General features: G+C 38.3%; 1 protein-coding gene across 1 annotated transcript; it reads left to right on the top strand.

The window, feature by feature from the left end:
• cd81a (CD81 molecule a) lies at window positions 1-27482 on the top strand. The gene is made up of 8 exons (XM_032560461.1): window positions 1-234; window positions 7086-7200; window positions 17241-17338; window positions 17428-17502; window positions 19460-19579; window positions 19709-19807; window positions 24177-24260; window positions 26671-27482. Exons 1-8 carry the CDS (start codon window positions 169-171, stop codon window positions 26731-26733), a joined length of 720 nt encoding a protein of 239 aa, XP_032416352.1. The 5' UTR covers window positions 1-168; the 3' UTR covers window positions 26734-27482.
• The last annotated feature ends 368 nt before the right edge of the window (window positions 27483-27850 follow it).

Here is a 27850-nt window from a genome sequence, read left to right on the forward strand (position 1 = left end):
CGAGGCCGAGCCTGTGAAGGAGGGAGGAGGAGCTGGGTGTTGCCTCTCCTCCCTCCACAAGCTCTGGAAGTCAAGTCTGGGGTTCCCAGTTGAGCTCGAGCCCGTTATTTGCCCGCACTTCCACGTTTCTGCTACTCGGCTGCCAGTTACCTGCATTATCGGACCACCATGGGAGTCGAAGGCTGCACCAAATTCATGAAATACCTGCTGTTTTTCTTAAATTTCATCTTCTGGGTAGGTAAAACCTGCTTAACAGACACGTTGTTGCGCAGGGCCGTCGCGTCTGCTTTGCCAGGTTTGTTTAGGCTGCGAGTCCGTTAGAGATAAAAATCGACGCTGGTCCATATTTCAATGTGCCTCTACGGCTCGCCATTTTTTTTTATTCAAAGCTACGCGTTTTTATTTTGCACGTTTATTGATTTATCTGTGTTTCAATTCTAGGCCAGCGTTGTTTATTTAGTCTAAGCGCATTCCATTGGTTGGTTTGATGAACCTAACGGGGCATTTTCATCAGGACTGCGGGACAGCGTTTATCAGGCAGGACTGGGATGGGGGAGAATAAGGGGCGTGGGGGGCTTCACCCCTGATTTTCTATCAGTTCTAAGTAGTCTCCAGTAAATGTCGTCTGCAGATCCGCAGTACGAGCACAAACCCCCATATTTTGTTTCATTTGCTCCCTTGTGAAAGTTTAAAACCTTTTCCGGCCCACTATGTAAGATTTGCAGGTTTTCTGGGGTTTAGATCCTGTTGGTTCTGGAGAAAAGCTTTGTTTGGATTCCATCCTCCACCCAACTTGTGTGTGTGTGTGTGTGTGTGTGTAGGCGTGTGTGCGCGCGAAGGGGAATGACATGGTGGTTTCCATTTGGTGAGTCAAAACTCTGTGCTGGGTAAATGAATCATGGAAACATCTGAGGGTAGTTCTTTTTTTCACCCGTGTCTTAACTCCCTATGAGTTTGTACTTAAACATCGCCATTTTGAGCTTAGTTTTGAACTTTGCTTTCCCTTTTATTCTCTTAATTGTATTCAGTGGCTCAGTCTAAAATTTGGACACCTGATTGTGAAAATAGCTATTGTTAAGAAAATAACCTATTGCACATGAAGTCAATTTCTGGCATTAGGTCAAGACACTTTTTAAGAACACAAAAAATACAAGCAGTTTAGACTTGTTAGTTTTTCAGTTCAGTCAAGCATCTCTCTGTAAACAGTGCAGATAGTGGTGCGGAAGAATTACTGCATTCATATTTAACCAGGACAAAGTCTTGATATGGAAGGCAACTCAGTTTACAGTAAACACAAATAATAGGATGAGGTTTATTTTTTATGAATAATTTTTACATTACCAACCTATTACATATTTTAGGTGCTATAGTTATAGCCTGGTAAATGGTAAACAAATCAAACAGATATATGACAGGCGGATGAGGGGTTTACCATTTTTCACCTGACATACAGAATTGGGAGCATTACCATCACTTTATGGAGCTTGCCAACTTGGATCAAACAACATTGAGAGCTTCTGAGGTGTCTACAGAACATCATCTGTGTCTCGTGAACGTTGCTCATTTCTTCAAACAGCAGTTAGCAACAGAAACTGCCTGTAACACACACCACAACGTTGCTTTCTCATACTGAATTTTGAAGTGCCAGTTCTGTCCAAATCGAATATTTACGTACCAGTACACTATGTTTACACAGCAGGTAAATGAAACCCAAATCAGATTTTTCTCACCCATATCGCTCATATCCAACGTTTTCACGGCAGTCTGAAAGGCCCAATTCCGATCTTTTAACCTCTCAAAAATAAAAACAAATCCGATCGGTGCCACTTCCATATGAATCCGATAGTTCTTAAAGCATCTGCAGTCTGTACGGTCATTTTATGTGACTCTTGCGTCATTGTTATGATGCATGTGTCATAATTCTGCACCAGTTCTTGTTCTTTCTTTTTATTAGCTTCCATTGAGTTATGATGCTGTGACGATACTGCCGGCTTCCATTGCTGAATAAACTTTAAAATTGATCCATCAACGACTCCATACACTGTTAACTTCTGTAAGAAGTGCGCTGTTGTGTGACATCAACGTTCTTTCTCTGTGCAGGCGGGTTGCTTTAGTGTCGTAAACTATTCACACAGAAATCTGATTGCGGTCGCATTTATATATTAGATCACAAAAAAACCCCTGAAAATTAGCAAAATATTGGAATTGAGCGTCACCACCTGCTCTGTGAACAAAGCGGAACTGGTCTACATATGCAATAAATTGTATCCATATCGGTCTATTGCTTTACAGTAAATATTTTTTAGAATGCACAAGGAGCTAATGAATGCGAGTGAAAGTGTCTTATAAATTCTAGCTACGGACTAACATGAGATCGTCACCTTTACCTAGACTAAAAACACAACTGTTTTCACCTATCATAACATTAACACAGCTATTGAAAGGAGACATCTGATTTGATCTAATTGGTTTTGAAAACCAGCAACAGTTAATACTGTAACTGTAATTTTTAAATAGAGTCTCAATACTTGAGACTGATATGTTTCCACCTATCGGTTTTGTTTTCTGCAACTGGAAATATTTCCAAAAGCCAAGTTTCTAAAGAGAGCTCATTATCTGAAGTTCAAATGCTTAGCGCATTGCTCCAACACAGAAATATTAATGTTTAATATGATAACTACACATGAGATTTTGTTGAGATTTCCATAGCCAAATGAAGCCTCACACCTTCAGCTACATATTTAGAATAGGAATCACATGCAACCCTCCAGTTCAGCGCGGCAGTGCGACAACACCTGACGTACATCCAAGTAACAAAGAACTCTGAAAAGTTACAGGAAGAAGTCTGAGTCTGACAACAAACGCTTCTTAGACTTTCCGACGTCATTGGAAAGTCTTTTTCTTTGAAATTCTTCTGACGTAATATGTAAAAAAGGATCATTTTATGCTTAGATGGAACTTAATGTGCATCTGTTATTCTTTACAAAAAACTGAATTGATAAGAGCGTAAAGTAAAGTGATTTTATAGGGCATGGTGGTGCTTAGTTGGACTGAGGGTTTGTGTGGTCTTGTAGGAGACTTGCGGGAACAGCAAACAGGATCCCAACCCCCAGCATGCTCAACATTCTAGATCCCACTTCTGCAGCTGGCAGAAATAGACCGTGGTGGGGGAGTCGGTGGGGAAACATAGGCTCTGCTTTCCGACAATTATAGAAATGTAAAGAAATGACCTTTTTGTTTCCGTTTTCACTGCTCCTCATTCAACAAAGTTTTCTTTCTTGAATTCTCATATGTGAGAACACTAAAAAGTATTTCTCCTTTTTCTGCTACAACGTATTTGAACACAGTCTTAGTATTCATGGATTCTATGGAAACACACGCCGCCATATCTAGACCACATCTGTCCTGTGGTGTTTTCAGTGTTAAACAACAATTCCCTGCAGCATAAAAGGCGTGGCTGAGGAAGAAGAGACTCTGGGTAGTGGACTGGCCTGCCTGCAGTTGAGTTGTGTCTCCTCTGGGGAATGTGAGGAGAATGTTTGAAATCACAAACAGACTCGGACAAAAGGAAACCTAAATGATCTGGTATCCCTGAGCATTCAGTGATTATTTAGTGGGAAAATATATTTATTGGAGCTCTTTAGATGCAAATAGAGGGAAAGATTTTTTTCACACATTTGGAGTTATACATTGCATAAAAACAATACTTTTCCTTTTTATATTTAAAAATACAACTGCAGGGGAATAGCACTGAAGAAAAAAACATTGTTCATGTGTTTAGATCATTAAACGTAGATTTACATCTTCCTTTTTAGGTGCAATCAACTGGTAAAATGGCCTTAGTGTTAACTGTGCCAATAACTGCAAAAGTATTCTACAGTCAGATCTAATTACAGAATTGTCAACTGTTCAGCTCAGTGTAAGTTCAGAAACCAAATGGCCGTTGGTTCAGTGGATTCAGGCGAGTCTTCAGGATCACATAAATCTTGTCCCAGGATCTCGTAGGGACTCTTGCATCTGTTGGTGTCAAAGGTGCTGAATTATGAAGGCTGAATAAGTTTGATGTGTTTGGAAAATGTATCAGGAAGAGGTTCTTTCTGTCCCAAATATTTGAGTCATAAAGTCGCAAAGTGGTTTATGAAAAGGAATCCATGACCAGGAAGCACATTCATGTTGAAAACTCTTCTTTTTAGATATTTTGGAACGCTTTCATACTGCTGCCAAAGCATGTTTGTTTCATTTATTTTGATCTGGCACATCCTAGCTTTAGTTCGCCATGTTATCCAAACACACCTTTCTTTTCCTGGTTAAAAGTTATTTATTCATTTCTCTCCAGTTTACTGAAAAATAAAAAGAATGTGGAGCTACAAGCTCCTAAGTTGCATTTTGCAACTTGGGAAGCAAAAAGTGGCATAAAATATATTCTTGTCACAAGAGGTTCTTCTGTGTGCGTATTGGGTTTCTATAAGACTGCCAGCACTTCTTTTATTGTCAGAGACAGTTAACTACATGTTACTCTAGCTTCAATCTCACACTAAAAGTTCACATAAAGCCAGGAAAGCTTTATTTCAGGCTGCCCACCTTTTATATTCAGGACAAGAAAGCGTTTTCTCTGGGATGTCTTAAACAGCAGGTATGGTCATTGTAACCTCAAATGAGAATGACCTTGATGTGATCCCTGCTCTTTCAAATGTTCAACTGGGAGCCAGCATGATGGTCAGAGTTTGGACATGATCTGGTTAGGTTCAGATGGTTCAAAAATGTTGCTTCTGGTTAATGCTAGCATGCCAGCAGATGTTTTCCCACCTGATAATCTGGTAAAACCGGTTAGGTTAGAACATTTGTTACATTTTCAGCTGCTGTGGTCGGCTTTCACACTGCACTGTGTGAGATGAACCAAACCTTTTGAAACAACACAAAAACCTCTGAAGACTTTGAGCTCAACTTCCTTCTTCATGAGGTGTAAATAATAATGGACTGGCGTCAGATTTTGGCAGCTCTAGCATTTCACTTTTCTCTTTGGTAAAAGACCACGAGCCATTTCTACCCCTACCACTAGATTCATGCGTTTATTTTGGTCATACTGCACCAGAGTACACTTCAACCGAATCCAGACCCATTTTTTTGTAGGCGGCTCAGAGTTTGCTTCAATGATCGGCATCAGAGTACGATTACGCATTCACGCCCCCAAATAAACCGGACTTTCTAGGCAGACGGACTGGAGTTTGATTAAAGTGGACTAAACAGGGCTGGTGTGAAGGCACTTTCATTTCCTTAAAAAAATGTTAAGAAATGAAAACTATGTGCAAAGTAATCTAAGAAAAAACAAATGCCTGCACATTTGCAGGCATTTGAAGAAATGTCTGCAACTGCAATTTATGCAAAATTGCTAAGAAATATATGAGATGTTAAGTCTGACTTTTACATGCTGAACCAGTACTTCTCAAATAGTGTGTGTAGAGCAAAAGGCAGGAGGACTTCTGAGTGTTAAGAGCTCTGCTTCAGCTGTGATGAAATGGACTGTGTTTTAAAATTTTATTTTATTTTATGATATATAAATTTTAAAATAAATGTAAATAAATAAATTGTACTTATCCACCAAAAAAAAAAAATCCAGACCCTTCAAAAATGTCCACCAAAGGAGAGTCTAGCAACAATTTACTGTTAGTTTAGAACAAAGACAGTAATCCCTTACATGCTAGTCCTCAGCTGAAGAGCAGCAGCCTCTTCAGCTGATCCGTTTAGTTTTTTGTGATGTTTCTTTCTAGTAACCATCAGTACGTCTGCTACAGCACATTACAACAAAGTAGAGAGAATCACAGCGCTGCGGCTGGGCTTCTGAGAATACATAAACTGTGGTGAAATCCCTTTTTATCTTTGAACAGAGTGATTTTAGCAATCATCTACAACAGCAGTAAGATATTGTGCTGCTTTCTTGTGTTGAAAGTCGTCTATGAGGACCGGAGGAATGAAAGCAAATGCCTCGACTTCCAAAGCGGTCGCTCAAACACACCATTAAAAGATCATGGCCCAGCCCTGAGTCGAACTGTGGTAGCTGTTTCTCTGAGGGGTGTGTGTGTGTGTGTGTTGAACTTTCGCAGTAACACTGTTTATTTGGTTGCTAGGCAGTAACTTGCAGGAGCCCTGGAATGGACCTGACTAACAGAGATGGAGGACAGGGAGGGGATTTCTGTTTTGGTTGAACTCTATTCTCAGAAGCAGCAGTTGGCTCACCTAAAAAAAAAAAAGGAGCGATTCTGCTCTACGCTTTTCTCATCCAAGAGAAAGTCACGAATAGGATTCCAATGCACAGATTTTTTTCCCCATTATATAATTAACAAATCAGCATTTCCGTGGTGACAGGAGAACACACTTTGCTACGCCATTATATGCAAAGCAGCACAGGAACCTAATGCCTAAATAAATTTAGTTCAGAAAGAGCTTCCTAAGGGGAACAGGTACATGAGGCTGGGTGCTTCACTGATGCTCAGAAATAAACAGAGGCCTGTTGCTCTGTAGTGACCAATGACAGCATGGCGCTAAAACGAACAACATTCTGCCAGCAGCATTTTAAAGACAGGAATATTTGATCAAATCAGACATCTGGATTTAAAAACTTTCTTCTTGCTGTTTTCTTTCAAATAAAAGTTTATGTGTTGCTGTCTAAAAGACAAAATCTGAGAGTTCTGGTGCAGTTTTGGTCAAATCCTAGCTGTTAGGTTAATGTAGTTTCAATCTTAGCATGCACCCACTCAGCACGCCGTTGTCACTTTACATTAAAGTGGAGATTCCTATGACACTTTGATGGCTTGTTGCGAAATACAATGTATAACTATCCACATATTTCCTTGTCATTTCCTTTAATTAGGACACATTGGACAATATTTTGAATTGACCTTTAAGATGCTTAGGTTTTGTCTGATTGGACTGTTTTTTGGGGGCTGGGGGTTGACTCAACATCAAGATCTTTGTCTTCGTTTTGTTAAATTCTGTACATTTCAGTAATGTCAAGGTTGTCCAGAAATGTTCCTAACCTGAAGTCCCCTGACTGAATCTCACTAAGATGTTTGTGTTGTATGTTGTAGCTTGCTGGAGGTGTGATCCTGGGCGTGGCCCTTTGGTTGAGACATGACCAAACGATCAGCAACCTGATGTCACTTGAAGTGGACGGAGCCCATGCCCCCACCTCCTTCTACACCTGTACGTATCCCATCTTCATGTCTGACCTGTTCTGTTCCTGTTCCTGTCCTCACAACAGGCTGCGCTCACCAAACACTGCTGTAGGTTTCAGTGCATTGCAGTAGAGATTATAGGAGAGCCTTTGATTCATTAAACCGTACTGACCAGTGCCAGTGTCCAGAAATCCAGGTGTTGAAGAGTATAGTGGCTTACAGACCATGCCTCTATTTATTCTAGGGATGTACTGATGCAATATTAATATCTGTATCAGTCCCGATATTATAAAAAATTCTAGATCAGGTATTGGTGACAATATGCCTGATCCATATGGGCAGATCTATTCAGTCTAATTCCATGTTCTGTGCTCTCAGTGACATCATGCTTTATTTTTGTTACATTGTATTTAGAATTCCTAATTGCACTTTCTGAACCATTTGAAAGACAGTTTGTTGCATTTAATTTTTATTGTTTAACCAAATCAGCTGAATGTTTCTTTATTATTTTTACATTGGTTGTAATACTGCTTAATGCACTGACTGAACTTAAAGTTGTGTTTTTTTTTACATGTGACTAAATTTATTTTAAGTCACACATGTATTTAAGTGTGTCATACTAGTGCAGAGTTATCAAATAAATTTGTGATTCAGTACATTTATATCTGTGTTTAAAAAAAAAGAAACATTTTAAGTCAGTTCAAATGTTGAATTGCCTGTATTTCTGTATCAGATTGGTATCAACCAATATTAACCCTCAGATATCAGTATTGGTATCGGAAGTGAAAAAGTGGATTGGTGCTTCCCTAACTTCTCATAGGTTCCTGGGCAGCACCCACAGAATTTGCTACATGAATTAGAGCTGCAGTTGGTGAACTTTTACAAAAAATATGTTCTTCACATATTTGTTAAAGTTGTAGTTGTGTTCTGACAGTATAACAAGAACCAGATAATCAGTGAAAAAATCCAGCTCCTCTGCCTCCTCCCTGTGGCGCTGCTAAAATAAGTAACTGATATTGCAAATACACTGCTCTGTCAGAAACAACCAATCAGAGCCAGGAGAAGGGTCTTAACACTCTTCATCATGCTCATGTATGGAATAAAAGGACTGAATTTATATAACACCTTTCCAGTCATACCAACCATTTAAAGAGCTTTACACTATAGAACCACATTCACCCATGTGTTCTCACATTTCTACACTGATAAGATCTGTAGGAAACTTAGTGCCTTACCAAGGGCTGCATCAACATATGAGAGAAGAATAGAACCTACAACCTCCTGACTTCAAGATGACTATTCTGCCCACCGAGCAATAAGCATCCAAACCCCAAACAGAAAATGTGTTGAGGCCGAAAGCCTGGAAAGAATGATGGTTTCTCCTGAGTCACTCCGGTTAAAACCCTGGATGTAGGACTGGGGCGTAGTTTGACAGTGTTGAGGAGAATGTTTTCCTGGCCCTCTCTTACCACTCAGTACCAGTTTGTTCTGGTTTCCATGTCCTTGCCTTTTGCATCCCACCACTTAGTGGCTTCAGATTCCCATCTTACTTCCAGAACTGTATTAAAGTAAAATGCATCTTAAGCTAATTTCTCGACCATGAGGCTCAGAGTTTAGTGGCCTCTCTCTCTCACTAGATTTGCCTTCTTAGCTTAAGGTGTGGCCAGGAAGTGGAACTTTAATGCACTGTGGACAAATGAGACATTGTGAGATGCAATGACACAAACATGAAGCTGATTTTTAAAGGAATGTTTCCAGCATCATGTGGAGCTAAGGCTTCAGAGATCTGATCTGGCTGAGTGTATCTTCCACGGCCTCGCCCACATCATCAGCTACTTGTGACCAGGACTAACAGTGAACCTGCTGCAAGTCACATGAATCTGTTTGGAGTTCAGCTCGCCCAAATTAAGTTAGCCTGCCTGCCATTTCCTCCCATCTCCATCAGCATCTGTGAGTCAGTGCCTAGAGATGAGGAAGAGAAAAGAGATGAAAGTTAGAAAGGAATATTTAGGATGATGGGTTTGTGAAAAGAAATGTTGCTGTTCAGTCTGCGTGTTTGGCTGTTCTTTAAGGTGGCATAGCTGTGGCTGTTTGTAAGAGCCACAGCTATGCCACTTTGTGATTTTCCCTCAGTGATTACATCCTGCCCATTACATAAAGCCTGGAACTCTTTCCTAAGACAAGGAGAAAAAAAGTCATCAGCATAGGAAAAAAAATTCTCACTCTCTTTCTCTTCCACTCCTCCCCTTGCCCCTTTCCCCACCAGTGCCCCCCCCCCCCCCCCCCCCTCTCTTTTCACAGAGTTCCCTTTTCTTTTCACCACCCTATTTCTCTACGCTGTAGCTCCACCCACATCTCCCCGTCTGGTTGTGGTTAGTGTTAAAGTCGCTTTATGTCTCTTCATTTTTCCTTAATCCCTCCCACCTTCTCTTTTTCCTCCATCTGTTTTTCTCCTTTTGTCTCTCAGAACCCCCACACACTGAAAAAACCCTCAACATAAACCAAACATGACGACCCCTCCCCCTGAACTAATAAATATACACATACTTTCATAACTTGCGCTTTGAGTGCTTTCATGAACAGCAGAACTGCACCAAGCAGCACTTACATAACCAGAAGTTTGCTCAACTTGTTAATAACTGGAACTAAGGTTTAAATCTGATTTGGGACATTCCTCAGCATTCATTACCACATTCCTATTTAGTCATTTTCCTGCTAAATTACATGCGTTTCCTCATCAGCTGATAAAAGCACTTTCATACAAGTTGCATAATCCCTTTAGGCTTTGTGTCACAAAGAGTATCTGACACCAGAATTATGTTTGGGATTAAATACATTTTTCTTTGTTTTTAAATCTGACTTTGTACCTAAGATGACCTGATCATAGGTGCCTGAACAATGGAGCAAGTTGAGCAGGAACAACACAGTTTTTTAAAGGGGGAGTGCAAACTTCTGTTTTTCTCCACTATTTTTTGAACCAAGGAAATCTGATCAGTCCTGTGATGTTAGGCAGATTTACAAAGTCTTTGTTAATTCTGGTTTTAAACTACCAATCAAAAAATAATTCTTAGACATTTTTTTTCTCCTCCTTCATATCAGAGTTGATTTAATCCAGCTTTCCCCCATTGATTCAGTGGGTTGAGTTAGGTCATCGTGTTGCTGGGCAACCCAGTGGTCCAAGGGTTTACACAGTTATTTTGGTCTAGTTTGATATAACTGTCTTTCATTATTCATGTTTTAGGGTGGACACCACACAAAACAAATCAATGAAATCAAGAAATTTGTATGTCCACAAACCAAACAATGGTTCCATAAATCATAAGTTGAAATTCAAGAAATTTGTGATAGGTGAAGAATAATTGAGTTCAAGTTTGTCTTTAGCTTTTTAGATTTAGAGTTGATCAAAGAGAAAAGAGAAGTATGTTGAAATTCCTGGTCCGCCAATTATTGTTTTAAACCATTGTGAAATTGTAGATGATGATGTCAAGCCCTCCACACTTGTGCAAACCTGTAGAGATTTTGTTAGATGTGTAAAACGCCTGAGAACTCAGGGTGTGCCCAGAGAAAGACAAGATGAAATAAAACAAGGATTGACTAATCAGCTTCATATGGAAAATGTTGATAATTCTGCTGCTGTCAGCCCTGTTGAGTGACAATAGTAGAACTTCAGGATGTTGCCAAAACATGACTCCGTTTGACTCACTTCCGCAGTGACTGAGAAAGTTATTACCACTACCAATGCACAAGTTGAATTAAACTTCCTGTCTTCTCCCAAATTATACAGGTCCTAAGAAACCAACATGAGTCAGCAAAACATGTGCAAGGAAGTCCCACAGACACGTCCAGTCTGGAGAAAATGTACATTACCGTAGCAGCTTATAGGAATACCAGAAATAGCTGTACGACATTTGTCACTGAACTGTTAATGTTTAATATCACCCCTTTTTTAAGTACTAAAAAAGGGGTGTGGTTTTAATTATTTATTGTCAATCAGGCAGCGCACAATGAGCTGTGTATCCCTGGTCTGTAGACAAGGTTTTATATGTGGTCTTAAAAAGTCTTAAGCTTAGTGATCCCAATTTTTGGCCTTAATAAGTGCTACGTACGTCAAGGTCTCCCATACTTGGTCATAAATTAGATGTGTGTTAAACTTGTATTTGTCATGCATTTTTCAGCCTGCTACCTTGTTCTATTATCCACTATCAAGATGTGCTGTGTCTACTGATTGGCCAGTTTCTGCCCACCCTCCTGTTCTGTTGTGATTTAGCAATTTTCCAATAATTATTGGTCAGTTGAATGAAAATCATCCCATACTGTAATTTACATTAAGATCAAGTTTGAGACAGTCTTTGAAAGTGTGAGATTCAGTGTGATTATTTCCCACTGACGGCCTCACTGTGACCTTAAATCCCCTGAAATTATGGAACATACTAAACATGCATTATTTGAAATCTAGGAGGCATGTGTGACAGAGGCCAGATCTCAAATGTTCCATTTTTGTTGCTAACTGCTGTAATAACTCACTTGCCAAGCCTTCGTGCTTGCTTGTAAAATTGCTAAGCTACATCTACTGTAAGTTTTCCAGGCAGCAATAACAAGCTAGCTCCAGAGAAGTGGAGTTTCCTTTCTGCCCTAATGTGAAGCATGCATCTTTTCTTTTTTTTTTTTTTTTTTTTGCTTTTTCCAAACATCTGAGACGATTCTTATTCGTGAGGCGCTTCTGGTTTAATTTAGTTGTTTTTTTGTTTTTTTATGTAATACCTGACCCTGCTTCACTAAATGACCGCAGGCCACTTTTCTGGCCTTACTGTATTGCTACAGTTCTGCTTTGTGCTATTAGCAAAACAACAGTCGATCTGATTCATTCAACACATGGATGAGAGCTGTGCCATGTTTCCTTCTTCAACTTTTCTGTGCTGTAATGACATCTCAAATGACTGCTATAATAAGTGCAGTATCAAGTTGTAGCTACACTTACTCAGACTTTGAGTTCACACTAGGCATGCAAACATTATGCAAACTGAACTGAATAATGTCTTTCTGCTGTAGATGTCCACACCTTTTGCCTACTACTGTACCAAAGATACTAAGGCTCACAGAAAGTATTGAAAGGACACCTGAGACTGGAAGAAATAAATATTAACTGCAACTTGCAGGAATGAACTCTCTGTCAAACTAATAGATATGATTCTTGGATTGGATAGGCATTTCCTTTCTGACATGTCTGTCTGCTAATGTCCCTAATCTCTGGGACATATTGGAGAATTTATGAGGATTGTTTTCTTTAATGGCAACCGAATAATGTGCATCGCCTACAGTACAGTTTGGAAGCTGTGACTATACAACAACTTGCTAATACTCTGGGATGGATTGAAAGACTCTGTCTGCTTACAGACCACACGTTTGATGTTTCAGGAGAACATTTAACAAGCAAGTTAATAAAGTTTCAGCCAACACAGGTGCCTAAAAAAGTCTTTACAAAGAATTGAACCATCCATGAATCATTACCAAAGTGATACTGCACAGAAAACTTGCTAAGTTCTGTGTTCGGGGTGCTAGGGCAGTTATTCAGGGGCCTTCCTTGTTTTTGAGTTGAAAATGTTTAAAATTGATAGGAAATTTCAAAATATCACTTGGTAATTATGTTTTATTAGAAGATACTTAGTGTTGCATAAAACAAGTGAAAGAGATTAAGGCCTGACGAATTCAAACATAACATGAAATCCTGATTGAAAGAAGTGGAGATCATATGTAAGGGTGGAGCAGGATGTGGAGGAGTTATGACTCTGAGCCATCAGACAATGTATGACACGGCATTGTTGGAGAAAAGAACTTTCTAAAAACACAGATGGAACCAGTGTACTTGGTGTCCGTCATTATAGTTTTTCATAGTTGTGCTGTCTTATTGTTAAGAAGCTATAGCAAAACAGGGAAAAAGAAACTGCTCCAAGGAAAACTTGCATTGTATTTGTGCACAATAGTTGGATGGCTTAGCTGTAACCACTAATACACCCTACTCCTACTGTAGCACTAATGCCAAATTAATCTTCTATTGTTCCGTTTTTTTAGATTTCTTTGTCAGCTGTACATTGAATTGTCTGTTTGGGACAATTGACCTAAAACCTAAAATTAGCATGAAATAAAACATGTCAGCATTGTCATCATTGGAAACTGCCTTTATTAGTACTCAAGAGAAATTTTAGTGTCAACAGCAACAAAAAAGTTCATCAATTTTATTGTAGAGCAACAATAGATTTGGTGTGGTTATAAATAACATACATTGCTGAGGGCAATTATAATTTTTCATTCTACCTTTATTTAACAATTTTGTGAAACAGACAATAGAATAAAATGAAAAAAAATTTGTTAGAGGACTGCAGTCTTATGAACCTTCAGACCAGGTAACAGGCTTTTCAGTCTTTAAATTTACTGTCAGTTTAGATCTCAAGTGGAATTTATTTGACGGCATCTATTGTTTCATTTAGCTTTCTCAATGTATGAGAATTTTAATCCACTTTATGTACAGCAACAGAGAGAAATCACCAGTTTTTCCACTCGTAATGCCTGATGAATAGTTGCACCTAAAGAATACAATGGAAGACAATCTGGGGAAAAAAGCATTCAAATGGATGGAATTTTTGATGGCTGAATGCCAAATGAAGGTGGTATTTGCCAAACAGTAAGTGCTATGTCAATCTGAACGGCCGCAGTATAAAAGATGGACAGAGCACTTGCAAACCTATTGATTTAGAAATCACGTGTACTTGTCCAGCTCAGTGAGTGAAGAGGATGTGGGAGAAAGATAGGACATATACAAAGCATGGCACCAGTTAGTGGTCTGGAATTAAATTATGACTGAGCTGACAGGCAAGAGTGATAGTGTAGGATAGATGCCGTCCTCTCAGCCTGGAACAAGCGTTAGAGTGTTTCCAACATGGCTGAAGAGTTGTTACTGTGGGGCATTAGGAGGCTGTGGACTCTGACAGTCTAAGCATTTAGTCATTGGTAACTTTATCAATAATTAAGCCAATCATTGATTAGATTTATGGGGAAACATTTACCATACAGCATTTGGGAAATACAATAACAATCAAATATTTACGTACACTTTATGAAAACACAAATCACTTTTAGTTTTGATCAGGCAGACTATGTGACAATAAATCTGCACTGTACAAAATCCCAGGAAGTGATGCAATATGCCTTGCCCAATCAAGTATAAAAATAAACATAAATCAAGTAAATATAAAAAAAATAGTATTAACTGCTAATATGCAGGAATACTCAAAACATGTTCATACCTTTAAATTATGTACTGTTTTTAGTCATAATTTCAAACTTCAAACATAATTTTACTTCCTTTCTTGATTTATTTGGTGACTTTCTTCTATTTTTGCCTTTTTGTCTTTTCCTACATTGATAAGTATTCATACTGCCTGAATTTTACATTATTTTTAAATGACAAACAAATGTCTTTTAAGCACTATAATTGTATGTGGTAGAGCAACACAAAGTAATCCATAATTATATAGGAAGAAAAATATTTCCTTACTTTTAATATATTTTACAAACTGAAATCTGAAGTGGGCTGGCATACATTTGTAATCTGCCCCTTGTCTGTGCTGTCCTTAAATAAAATCCTGTACAGCCAAGTTAGTTAGTTTCATAAACCATCTAGTAAAGAGACCACTTATGTGGAACTTATTCTCAAATATAAATTCAGTTTCTGTTTTGTGTGTGTTTGCGTGTGGGTGTGTGTGTGTGTGTGAAAAAGCTGCAAAATCCACAAGCATTATGTTAGAATCTGTCAACAGGATAACTATTAGTCCAAATATGAGATGTTGGGAAAAGAATGCCATAAGAACTCCTGTTTACAGTTTGCCACAAACCATGTGGCAGCTGATATTTTTTTTCATTTTCTTTTGCCTACTTGATGTTTAAAATTAAACAAGCAGCATTCACTCCTCCTGGATTAGCATGTTATGACAGTTTCTTGCATTATGTTGTTGACCTTCAATTCAATTTCATTTTTAATAATTTGTCAATGTTGTGAAGTGCAGATAGTACATGTGCAATCTGATAAAATGTAATAATGACGATAGTAATAGTTCACCCATTGAAAATGCTTAGATGGACGGAGGGGGAAGAAGGAGTCAATGATGGTCAGCAGTCTTACAGCCTGAGGGTACAGCCTGTTGACCATCCTGGTGGATCTGACCTGTATGTTTGGAACAGGTGAAGTGCTGGGTGGTACTGGCATCTCAAGATTTTGTGTGTTTTGTGTAAATAACGGGATGTGTAGACAAATATCTCTGGGAGGTTAGCCTCAGTTATTTTACCAGTCATTCTCACCATCCTGTGGATTGCTTACTGTTAAAGATTAGTGCGTCTGAAGAACCACACTAACAGTTTGTAGGTTACCACACTTTGAATAGCAAAGTTGTAAAAGTTAATAATAAATCTTTTAGGAAGTTTGGCTCTCTTTAGCTTCCACAGATAGAAGGGTCACAGCTGGACCCGCCATAATGGTGATGTAGTTTTATCAATCCAGGTCCAGACAGCTCCAGAAACCCAAAGGTGGAGATTCTTTCTACCACCTAGTTGTTATTGTAGAGTGGTGAATGGATAGACAGGCAAAAATGTCCAATTATGTCATTTGTCTTTTTGTTGTTAAAAAATAAGTTTCTGTGAGACCGATCACCTTGTTTTCTGCAAACCAGATGATGTGATTGGATGAGTGGGAGGCAGAGCAGTCGTGTGTGTAGAGTAGTGGACTGAACACACAACCTTGATGAACCCCTATATTGGTGCATGGTGGTGGAGGTATGCTCTCTTACTTTCACACACTGGGAGTGGTTGGTTAAAGTCTAATTAAAGTTAAAGTTTTATGTCCAGTTATATAGTAGACTGTTTATCCCAGCTCCAATAGGAGTTTTGTTTGGTAAGATTGTGTTAAATGCCAAACTAAAGTCAATGAACATAAATAAATAACCCTCATCAGAATATGGATTCTAAATTATTGAATAGGGCTGGGCAGCAAAACGTGGATTTTCAAAATGCTGAATTCAGATTCATGCTACATTTGTGAAATATTTTGGAAGCACAAATCAATTTGTATTGAACTTCATAAATACACCCTTTTTTGTATCATTATTATTATTGCTCAAACAAATTGAGCAAAGGACCATCTTTGGTTAAGGCTAGGAAACCTTTACCCTCAGACCTAGGGTAGCATTATTCTAGAACATAACGTAGTCTTTGTCTGTTCCTCACAGGCAGATAAGGAAATGTTCCATTCCAACAAGTAACAAACACACCTCTGATGAGATGAAGATTCTGTACATTTGACCCAGTAAAGGTTTTGATCTTTTTTTTTTCCGTATCATTCATCTTGCTGCTGTAGGAGACACCGGCAAGATGATGTCACTATTTATGAGACCCTTACTTTCATAGATAGTGGGTTTCACAATCTATATGTGACACATTCTTGAAATTCTGCTGATATATTGAGAGAAAAAGCTGAGTGCTTTTCAAATGTCATTTTTTTACGTTTTCTATTTTTTATATATGTACTGCATATATAAAAAATATACAGTATGTAATACATGTATTTATATCAGGACGTTCTGACTGTGTCAGCTCAGTGTGGCGCATCACTCAGGAAAACCATTTAAAGGAGAGAGTTACCTCTTAAATACCAAGCAAACACATTTTTTCCATTCTGCTAGTCGTCCATCTAATCTTCCAAGTCAAATAAACTGCCCAGATCAGAACAAAGACACAAAAGTCAGTAGTTAGATTGCGAGGGGGAAAAAACTGAACTCCAGAGCCAGTTTAATATCCTTATAAACCAATTTGTGTTGCTTTATGGAGAAGGAATAAAAAAGGGAACAACATGGGTGCAAATAAGGAGTATGACTCACTTTTTCCTGCTGACAGAAAATCCGAGTGCTGCCCCCTGTTGTACGTCAAGTAGTACTGCCTAGATTTAACTTAGCAAAGTTTTTTTGTTCAGAGCCATGTTGGAACAGCGTCAATTCACTGTGTTTTTTTTATCCGTCTGTCCAGGTGTCCACATTCTGATTGCAGTGGGCACTGTGATGATGGTGGTCGGTTTCCTTGGCTGCTACGGCGCCATTCAGGAGTCCCAGTGTTTATTGGGAACTGTGAGTTGGTTTTATCCTGCAGTCAGTAAGTGTTCCAGCCTCATAAAGTGCCTTCTAATTGTTTTCTTTCTCTTTCCTCTCTACTGCAGTTTTTCGTCTGCCTGGTCATCCTGTTCGCCTGTGAAGTTGCTGCTGGGATCTGGGGTTACATGAACAAAGACACTGTAAGTGGAAACAGAAGTGGAGATCAAAGTCATGTGTCATGCAAAAGTATTCACACCCAGAACTTTAGCACATTTCATTACAGGAAAACCACAAAATGTTTTATTTTTTTCTTAGGATTTCACATGACAGACTAAAACAAAGTTTAACTTTATCGAGCAGGGGGAAGGAAAATGATTTTTATTATTTTTTTTAATTGTTCACAAAATATATTGGAAAAGTGTATCCCGTATATTTTTAGCCCCTCTTTGTTGTGCTTTGTAGAATACAAAGTAAAATGTGACCCATGGCAGATGGCTTCTAATACTGAGCCAGGTTCTGGTTCTGCTGGAAGTTTCTTCCTGTTAGCAGGAAGTTTTTCCTCCCTCCTGTTGCTACATGCAAGCTCAGTATAAGGTGTTTCTATAAAGTCAATGACAATACAATCTGCTGGGTTTCCTTAGAACAATTTTTAACTAATGTATGATTGGACTAAAATGACGTTTTTGTAAAGTGCTTTGAGGCGCTACATAAATAAACTGAATAGAGCAGTTAAAACAACGTCTTGTTTGGGAAATGTTTCTACCATCTTTGCACATATGGATGCTGAAATTCGCCCTTAATTCTCTTCGATTTTACTCAAACGCAGAAAAATTATATGTAGACAGTATCAGAAAAGTTTTAAAATTGAATTAAATTCTAGAATTTGACTGGGCCTCTAATGGTTTGATTTGAACCATTCAGCTGTCCCACTGGAAGATAAACATCCATGGCCATTATCAATCTTCTGCAGCCTCTAATAGGATTTTTTCTAGGATAGCCCATTATTTGGCTTCATTATTAAGTGAATGGTTTGGCATGAGTCGCTTTTAGAATGGAAACAAAGTAGCTTTAATTTTAGCCAGTTTATTCTCATAATATGCAGATCTAACTCAACATCCAATTGAGCTGCAGAAGAGAAACTGGACTATAATGAGTTAGTTGCCCAAATTATGAGGTAATCAATAAGAAATCCACTTCAGTAATCCAGACCGGGCTTAAAAACTATGGATAGAAAGCATGGATTACCATGGATAGAAACATTTATACAGTTTGTAACTCTAGTTGGGACTTGGCTCTTTGCCTTGTTCCCTCTTCTGGTGCAGCAGCCACCAGAAGAGGACAAAGGTGAGAAGCAGAACTCAGATAGGCCTTTACCTGCATTTGTGCTACAAATGTGCGCAAAACTTTGTCAATATTTGGCTAATGTTGAAACAGTTTTAGATCTTTCCATTAACAAATAAAGCTATTTAAAACCACATGTGAATAAGTTTGTTGACACATTAGTTACTAAAAACATGCCAGGCCGTCATCCTCCAACTACTTCCTGTCTTCTTCTTTGTGGTTTGCGCCAGTTGTAACGTCCGGTTGTTGATTATGTGACTTTTGTGAAGCAAAAAAACTGTTTTCATAGCAGCTTTGGGAAACAAACAAATTTTGATATGGCCAAAAACCCACCTCATCCCAGCGCCAAGGATGAGGTTGGGAAACTTTTTCCTTGACAAAAAAGTTTTTGAAATAGGCAAATTTATGTTCAAAATCTCAAATTGCACAATTATTGGACCTGCAGTAGAAAAGCAGTTAGTGTGAGGAAGTTTGAGGGAGAACAGCTGGTTTAAAGTAATGAAACGGAAACTTTAAAAGCCTCCAAGTTTCACATAGTAATAATCCAACAAGGGAAACCATTCCTGGCTGCTGTATGGCTGGTGAAGACTATGGTAGATGAAAACATGGAGTATCTCAGCCCTACATTTAGATTCTGACATGATGCCTTTACATTGATTGTAGGTAATACCAGAACTTTCACTGCATAACCAGCTGCTGCTTTCTGTTTGTCACTTCTCTTATTCAGTCAGAGCTCCAAACCACCTGCTGCCTGTCATCACCTTTTGGTTCTAATGTGGGTGAAACTGCTGTTATAAAATCTGGTTTCTTTTCCAGGTTTCAGAGGAAATGAAGAACTTCTATGACTCTGTCTATGACATGGCCATGTCAGACACCCTTACTGACCCAAATAAAAAGTCGGCTGTTGGACAGGTGCTCAAGGTCTTCCATGAGACGGTACGACCATTTTAGACTGAAAACTAAAGCAGCAGAAATGAACTGCGTAAAACCGCCTCTTGGAACAAAATCAAGTCAAACTTTGGTGCCTTTTAATTTTGTCATCTGTGTGATGTTTTTATGTTTCAGCTTCAATGCTGCGGTAAGGACAAGGTGACCTCAGTTTTCTCAGTGATAACAAGTAAAGTCGGCTTTCAGGACGTCTGCTCCAGCCAATATGCCTTAGTTGTAAGTGATGTCACCTACGTTAGCATTTTCCTTTTCACTCTCAGCCAGAACCAGGCTTTTGTGTTCATTTCCAAGGCTTCGCTAGACCTCTTTATGTTCATACACCCAGTGTAGAAGTTTATATTAGGCTCATTTTGTAGTTAAGTACAAATTATTAAATGTAATTCCAGCTCTACATGCTAATTCACCAATTTGTAGGTACATTTAGTGGCCATGATTTTTTGGTTGTTTTTTTTTACCAGAAACAAACTTTTCTACACCAGTGAATTTAACCTTTTCATGTCAGTTTATCTCTTATTCTAGTGCAGCATTGTGGAAAATTCTAGAGTTAAATAGCCTTTACATAAAATTGACTTTATCGAGCTTTACATTATGTTGTGATGACAACCCCACATTAGAAACATACCCAGAGAGTTGCCTTGATTATATCATGCATGTTTGAGAAATCCTTTAATCTCCATGGCAACCATTGAGCTGTGCCAAACACCTGGGTGAACCTAGCGCTGCTTTCAAGGGGCAGCTCCTCCATGGAGCTGCAGTTTCTAAGCTTCTGACCTTCCACCTGAAAGAGCAATCCTTCCCCATGACTCTCCCACTCAGCTCCTTCAGACTAGCCAGCAGCAATTAGCAAACACCTGAGGGAACTGTGCATCTACTGTGCTCATCATAAAAGCTACTTCTTAGTACAACACTTACTAGAGTTAATAGAGCAGCCATGTTGTGATGACTTCCTGAAGGTGGGGTTTTAGAAAGAGCAGGAGTTTTTAAAGAGACAGAGGCCCAATTTCAAAGCATTAAATTGAAATCTAATGCCTTGAAATTTCTTTAAAGTTGTATTTGATATTTAATATTTTTGTAACTATTGAAGGTAACGTAGTTACCTGATTGTGTTATAAAATGTCTCTATATGCCTGGAAAATACCTAAGACTGCTCCTTTAAAATGTTCACAACCTACATATAATGTTATTTATTAGTAAACTGTTTTCTCATTACACCATTTCTATTAAATGTGGTTCTGATCCTAGTTTGGGTCAATTTACTCCTTTAAAGTATCACTATTAAACCAAAGAAACTCTGAGCAACCTCCTGCTGGCAGATGTTATTTATTGGAGTCATAAAACCACATTTCCTTTCAGTGGACTATAACCACATTAAGAACATCATCTTAAATCACTGGTCATCAAATTGGTATGAAACGTCCCGCTGGCAGTTGCAGACTGGAGGCGCTGACTCTTCATCTGAATGTGGAACGGTGGAGGACAGCTTTGGCTAATGTTGGAAAGTAATTAGTAACAAAAAAGCAACCTGTCACTAACTTAATCACTGAAACATGACATCCATCCAACTCATCAGATGATGCCTAACTTTAAAGGTTTTTCTTTAGCTCATTTCACAGCCTGATCTTTATAATATCATGTTGCAGTGATTCCTCTTCTCAGTGAAATGCTGCCTTAAAATCAGAATTGAAATGGGGAGAAAACACGTTTCAGTGTTATTCCAGTTTTAAAGGTAGTGACTAATTCTCAGTTTAAAATAAATATTTTTGGATTATTTAACATGTTGTCAAAATGATCCATGACCTGTTGAGTCTCTTGGGCTAATTTGTTGTAACTTCCTATTACCCTTAAAGTTGTTTGTTATATGTAAAAACTTATAATTGCTTCAAAAATTGTGTATCCTTATGATATTTTTCACACATTGAGGTTGCCATTTTCTCATCTTTGCAATGCATGCCTGGCTGATGGTCTGGGTGGTAGTGGAACTGAGCTTAAACATGAGAAGTCAAAGCTAGCGCTCTGTCAGGGAGGCCCATAAAACGTCTGAATGGACAAATGCTAATTTTAGACAAACATTTGAAATATCCCAAACATAAAAGAAGGAAAATGTGAATCAGTCGTTTCCTTCTACTGGTTTCGAGCAAATCAACCAGGCCACGCCAAACACCATTTTGTCAGACGTATATTCTACACAGTTATAATAAACAGGAAATAGACGTTGCTAATTAGCTTGGAACACACATCTCAGCGATCCTCTCCTCCCATCCCAGCCTGCAGTGCCTCTCACCAGCCACACAGCTGCATTCCTCCCCTCTCAGCTGGAGGTTTGGGCTTTGAAAATTTCTGAGTTCCATACCTCTGGTAAACAGTCATACTTATTGCAAAAAAAAAATTTCAATAAAAAATTAATTAGTGAGTCTGTGCCTGGTGGGAATGTTCACTGTGTTAGAACTTGGTCAGCAAATGTGTTTCCATCTTCACATGTAGGCACTAACTATTATTTTGAATAATTTTTATAACCGTTATTTTGAATTTTGCCGTTTCCACTAACTTTCCCTAATGCATTGCTTCAAAATGCACATATAAGACATATGGCTGATGGAAACACGGCTTAAGTTTTTTAACCCACTATTCTCATATAGTTGGGTTAATGATTTGATCCTGATGCTAACCGTAAACAGCTGCAGCTCCTGCAGCGGCGCTCTCTTTGGGGTTGGGATTGCCAAGCAGTGGCAGCACAAACACCAGCATCATCTGATCCTCTTCCTCCTCCTCCGTTTCATCCTCCTCATCTTCATTTCCCGTTTGACATCCATGCGTTGTCTTCTATTCGATGCATTAAAAGAGAAGAGCTCAAAGTTACTCATTACTCAGACATTGCAGTCCTGGGTGGGTGGAGCTGGCATCTGGTCTACATTTTCTACCCAGGATGCATTGCAGCATAAACAACACAGTAGTCAAACTTCTAAGACTAAACAGCCCATGATATTTTTACTGTTGTTTTTCCGTCTGAAATAAATGTCTCTCAAAGTTTGAGTAAACCTTTCCAAAATACCTGAGGGTGCTCAATGCTTCGCAATGTTCAGCCCAATCAAAAGCACTACATATGAAAACGTTGTTTTGTTGGCAAGGCAAATATGTTACTTTATATGTTATTTTTTTACTGTAAATAACCTATTTCATCTAAAAAATGAAGTTAATCAGAAACAAGGTTCTGGGCAAGCTGTGTCTGCTCCTGATGCAGAGCAGGAAGAGAAAAAAAAAAGCTTTCTGAAAAACCACATACTGAAAAAAAGAACAGAAATAAAAAGTGCCAACCACAAAACCTGTTATAAGATGAAGTTTGATAATTGAAAACTACCATTTCCTCTTCTTTCACTGTGGTATACATAGCTCTGCAGAGTTCATTTGTTCGCTCCAGTTGTGAGTTAAAATTTTTGTAAAGCTGCTTCTTCTTTTCTTAATAATTATAATGCATCAGTTAATGTGTGACACAGTGAAACAGGAAGTAGACAGGAAGTCACAGAACCAAAATGACTATCATGAGTGAAGCAGAGGACAGAGAGGAGCTTTGCCACATAACGCAGCAGAGCAGCGCGGTGGCTCTGTGGTTCATTTGAGGCCAGGCATTGAGGGTTAAAACAGCTCTGAATGTGGTGGAGTGGAGCCACATGAGAAGGGATGTCAAAATAATCGATATCTCGATATAATTGATACGAGTAAAATGCATTATTCGCATCAAAATGAAATTAAAACGGATCCATTCTGGCCCAAGTAGCCGCATTTCCTCTGAGATCAGCCACAGGAGACACTGCCCCTCCCCAAAGATCTGCTGTAATCTGAAAAATATTCTATAAAATTACGACAGACAGACATTGTACAGGGCTGCTGCTGAATACTTCTGAATGTTGCTTACACTGTAAAGCACATGTTTTGCATGCTTCAGATCAACACAATTTGTTCTATTATAGAAGGATCCTTTATCTGTCCCTCAACAGTAAAAACTATTTGTATCAACAGCAAAGTAACAGGCAAGTAGAAGCCCACAGAGGCATACGAAAGATAAACAGTGAATAAAATAATTGCCCAACTGACTCAAAGGTACATACTTCTATAGAGGCTATTAGAAAACAATAGAAATCTCCTTTATTGAGAAATTCAGCTGCACCAGCTGTAAGCTAAAGGTAAACGGAAGCATGCAGATTAACTCATGAAAAAAAATATTTTTATACAAATAAGAGACTGTACATTAAATAGTGTACAGTTATTATCATTATTTAACATTAACACTTGTCTATTGCTTTACTAAACATGGAAATGACATTTTACCTGAAATATTTTCCAGCCTGAATTCTCCCCTACCCACTGAGTTTATCATGAAATTTAGTAATATTGTAATTATTAATTTTTCCCCTTAACTATAAAGAAAACTTTGCCTTAAAGTAATGTAGCATCTAGTGTTTTTCTTAATATCAAGTTGATTTGACTGTTGTCCCAAATTGAATGTTAAAAAAATCATGTACTGTAAATAAAAGCTTCAGTCTGAGTCCAAAACACAGGACTGGAATTCTAACTGTGTCTTTGTTTTCAGGACTGCCACGGGAAAATCAACGCACTCTTTTCAGAGAAGATTCATCTGGTGGGAATCGCTGCGCTGGTGGTTGCTGTCATAATGGTGAGATCCTGAAGATGTTTCTGCTGAGCTGAGTTATTATGATGTTATTAGTCTTTACATTGATCACTAATTTAACATTCAACTAAAATACAAAACGTAGATGTAGAATTTTTTCATCATATACATAATTGCACAGGATATTCAGTGTATAATAGAAGTCAGATTCTAATCATATTAAGGTCTAGCATTTTCTTAAAGAAATAAAGCGCAGAACCAAAATACATCACTGTGATGGTGGCATATCTCCATGGTAGCATGTCTATTCATATGCTACAAAACTAACACACATGTTAATTTGTTTTAAATCCAAGCAACACAAAGGATGGTTAGACTGACAATCTGGTAGGCTAAGATGTTTCAGATGGAATATAGTCGCACTCTGCTGGCCAAATAAACAGCCTATTATATCCCCAAAAATTGAATGATTGAGAATTATTCTCTTTCTGCAATTCCTGTATATGACCTAACATACAGGAATTAGATCCTAGTAGAATGAACTTTTAACTCTATTATTTGAGGCTCTTACACATAATTTACTGATTTATTATCAACTTGATTGTTGTTTTAATTTCTTTACACTCTGATAACGTCAGTGTTAATTCCTTCAGTTGACTATCATTGCTTACACACATGTGCACACACTCACTAATATCCATTTTTTAACACACAGTACTTTGTTTTTTTCTTTTTCACTAATGTAATGTGCAGTTGCTGTAACGTCTACTGTGATGTAAAGTAAATTAATACTTTGTTTAAAAACAAAAAGAGAGACGCTAAGTCAAGTATGGGTTAATTGTAACCTCATATTACCGTATAATATTCAAGAGAAATATTATAGTTGCATGTTTTTTTTTTCATATTGTTCAATTATCAAGAGCTATTATTATTCAGGAAGATTATTCTTTTTATTTTAAATATTAAATAAGATTTTATGAAAAAATCTTGAAAAGGTTATTATTTGTCAATTAATTCTAACTTTGATTATCTAACACCTAGGCCTGTCGCGATAAACGATAAATCAATTAATCGTACGATAAATTAAAACTATAGACGTCATTTTAATTATCGGCATTATCGTCTCTTCCAGCCTTTTTCTCTTTCTGTTGATGACACTGAATGAAAAAAGGCTCAACTCCGGTGCTCTCCACTGACCCTCCTTCCTCATATCCTCAGTGTAAAGCCCAGCAGCCCATTTTCAAAACCTGACAGACCAAACATTAGCCGACAGAAATCCTAGATATAACGGTTCGATCAGGTTCGTTCCTGCCGTGTGGTGTCCAACAATGGGAACAAAATAATGGCTATAAGTTCAGTTAACTAATTTTAAAACCAGGCATTAATCAATGCTTTACTACAATCTACCTGCAATGCATGTAGCTAGTGTCAGTCCTGACTGAATGAAAATCATTATAATCTATTTACGTCACGTTAACGAAGAACCGCTGAAAAGTTACCGGGTTTATCAACTGCGGTAGCAATTTCGCTCCAACTCCTCCCCTTGTCATTTCTATATTCTTGGCATGTTGAATAAACATTAATGTTGTTCGGGTTGCATCGTGTCAGCTGTTTGGGATTCCCCGACGTAATTTCCCCTCAGAAAGCACGGAGGGAATCCGTGCTTTCTGATTGGCTACCTGTCACATTCAACATACTATTGTTCCCCCAGTCGGGGAAAACCCCTGATTTAGATCAAGGCCAGGATGATCTACCACACACCACACACTACAGGATGATTGGTTACGAAATTGCAAGTGACAATCTTAGAACGACCGATGTTCTACGATTGTCTTAAGGGGAAAATCAGGGCAAAAAAAACCTGTAGTGTGAAATATTGCATCAGGTAGTCGATGTGCCCATTTTCTCTATTTAAATCTAATTATTACTGAAGGGCAACATAATATACAGACTTCATAATCTGCACTCTTTTAGTTGAATGCAGTATATTTATTTGCACTTTAGCTTTATGTTGTTTAGTTTTTATTTAAGTACATTTTTTGTTATGGAGACTGAGAATCCATTTTATTTTTGTTTTTGATTGTTTTGTTTATTTTGTTTATCATTTACAGTGTTAAATATTCTTTTGAAAATAAAGTGTATCTATCTTTGGCAGGAAATCGTATGCATTATTACGTCATTTCCATTAAATCAGTGTAAAAAGGTCTTCAAACAATATTATCGTTTATCGCAATTATTTTTGAGACAATTAATCGCTCAGCAAAATTTGTTATCGTGACAGGCCTACTAACACATTGTAACGTTTTACATTGCCTGTTGAGTTCTTATATCAGATATGTGCCAGGACATTTCCTACTGCTTAGTTTAGAATGAGCACCTGGAAAACAGATGAGAGATGATAGTAAACATGTTGGTTTGTTGTCACTGAGTGTGATGTCTCTGTTTCTCCTGGCAGATCTTTGAGATGATCTTCAGCATGGTGTTGTGCTGCGGGATCCGCAACAGCCCCGTGTATTAAAGCAGCTGAGTGGATAGAAGAACCACATCAGTCACAGCCTGTTTTTCTTTTCTTTTTTACATCAAATTATCTCATATGATGCTTGCTGGATTTAGTCAGCTCTTTAAAATGCTGCCCTAAAAAAAAAAAAATAATAAAAAATTCATTACACTGTTCCATGTTTTTTTTTATTCACAGATGCTGTCATATACAAGCAGCCCTATCCTTTTATAATTTGTAGTGTGTTTTTATGCAATCATTCATTGGTTCCAATCACCGGTCAAGGTGCTGTAGTTCTTTGGAGTTTTTTTTTTAAGTTTGTTTCGTGTGTATTGGTTTTTACTTCAGTCCTGCCTATGAACATGCTCATACATTCTCTGTATTATGGGTTTATTTGACTGTTTTCTGTATAAACTGTATATAAATATATGTTAACAGTGCTTTATGTCTGCCTGAGCATAGATATGGTATTACACAAGGTGTCTATCCAGTAGTTTCTCTTTACTAACCTCTGCTTGATTGTCTCGCTTTAGACTGTGTGTTACTAACACTACAGCGGTCGGCCTTATCGACAGACGAAGCTCACCCCACGTCCATGTTAATATGGTATGTCTGCATGAAACTAGTTCATTTCAAACGCTGTTGGGAACACCAGTCACCAGTGTTGCCTGCAAGTATTTACTAATCTTAGGGGAAAAAAAAGTTCTTTCACTTAAACTAAACGTTTAGATCTTTATTTACCCTCATCAGCTGCCGTAGTGAATTTAAAAGTGAGTACGACGACAAGACCGAGAAACAACAGAAGTTATGCTTGTAGGTTTATCACAATTCTGACTACATTTGTGGTTTTTGCATATTGGCCATCCGTCTCCATTTACATGGTGACGTCCTCCTCTGACCTCTGAGTGTTGATGTTTGCCATCCATGTACCAACACTTTTTAGTAGAGGCCCAGATGGAGCAGAGGCAGCAGATCTGTTTGGGGTCCAAATTTACTCTACAATATGCAGCTGTTGCTCACCCCCCCCCCCCCCCCCCCCCCCCCCCCCCCCCCCCCCCACACACACACACACACGCCAATGCACATCAGCACTGCCTGGAAATACTTCACTGCATCTTTCTAACCCCCTATGTAGTCT

The sequence above is a fragment of the Xiphophorus hellerii genome, chromosome 4 (assembly GCF_003331165.1).
Source record: "Xiphophorus hellerii strain 12219 chromosome 4, Xiphophorus_hellerii-4.1, whole genome shotgun sequence".
NCBI classification, from domain to species: Eukaryota; Metazoa; Chordata; class Actinopteri; order Cyprinodontiformes; family Poeciliidae; genus Xiphophorus; species Xiphophorus hellerii.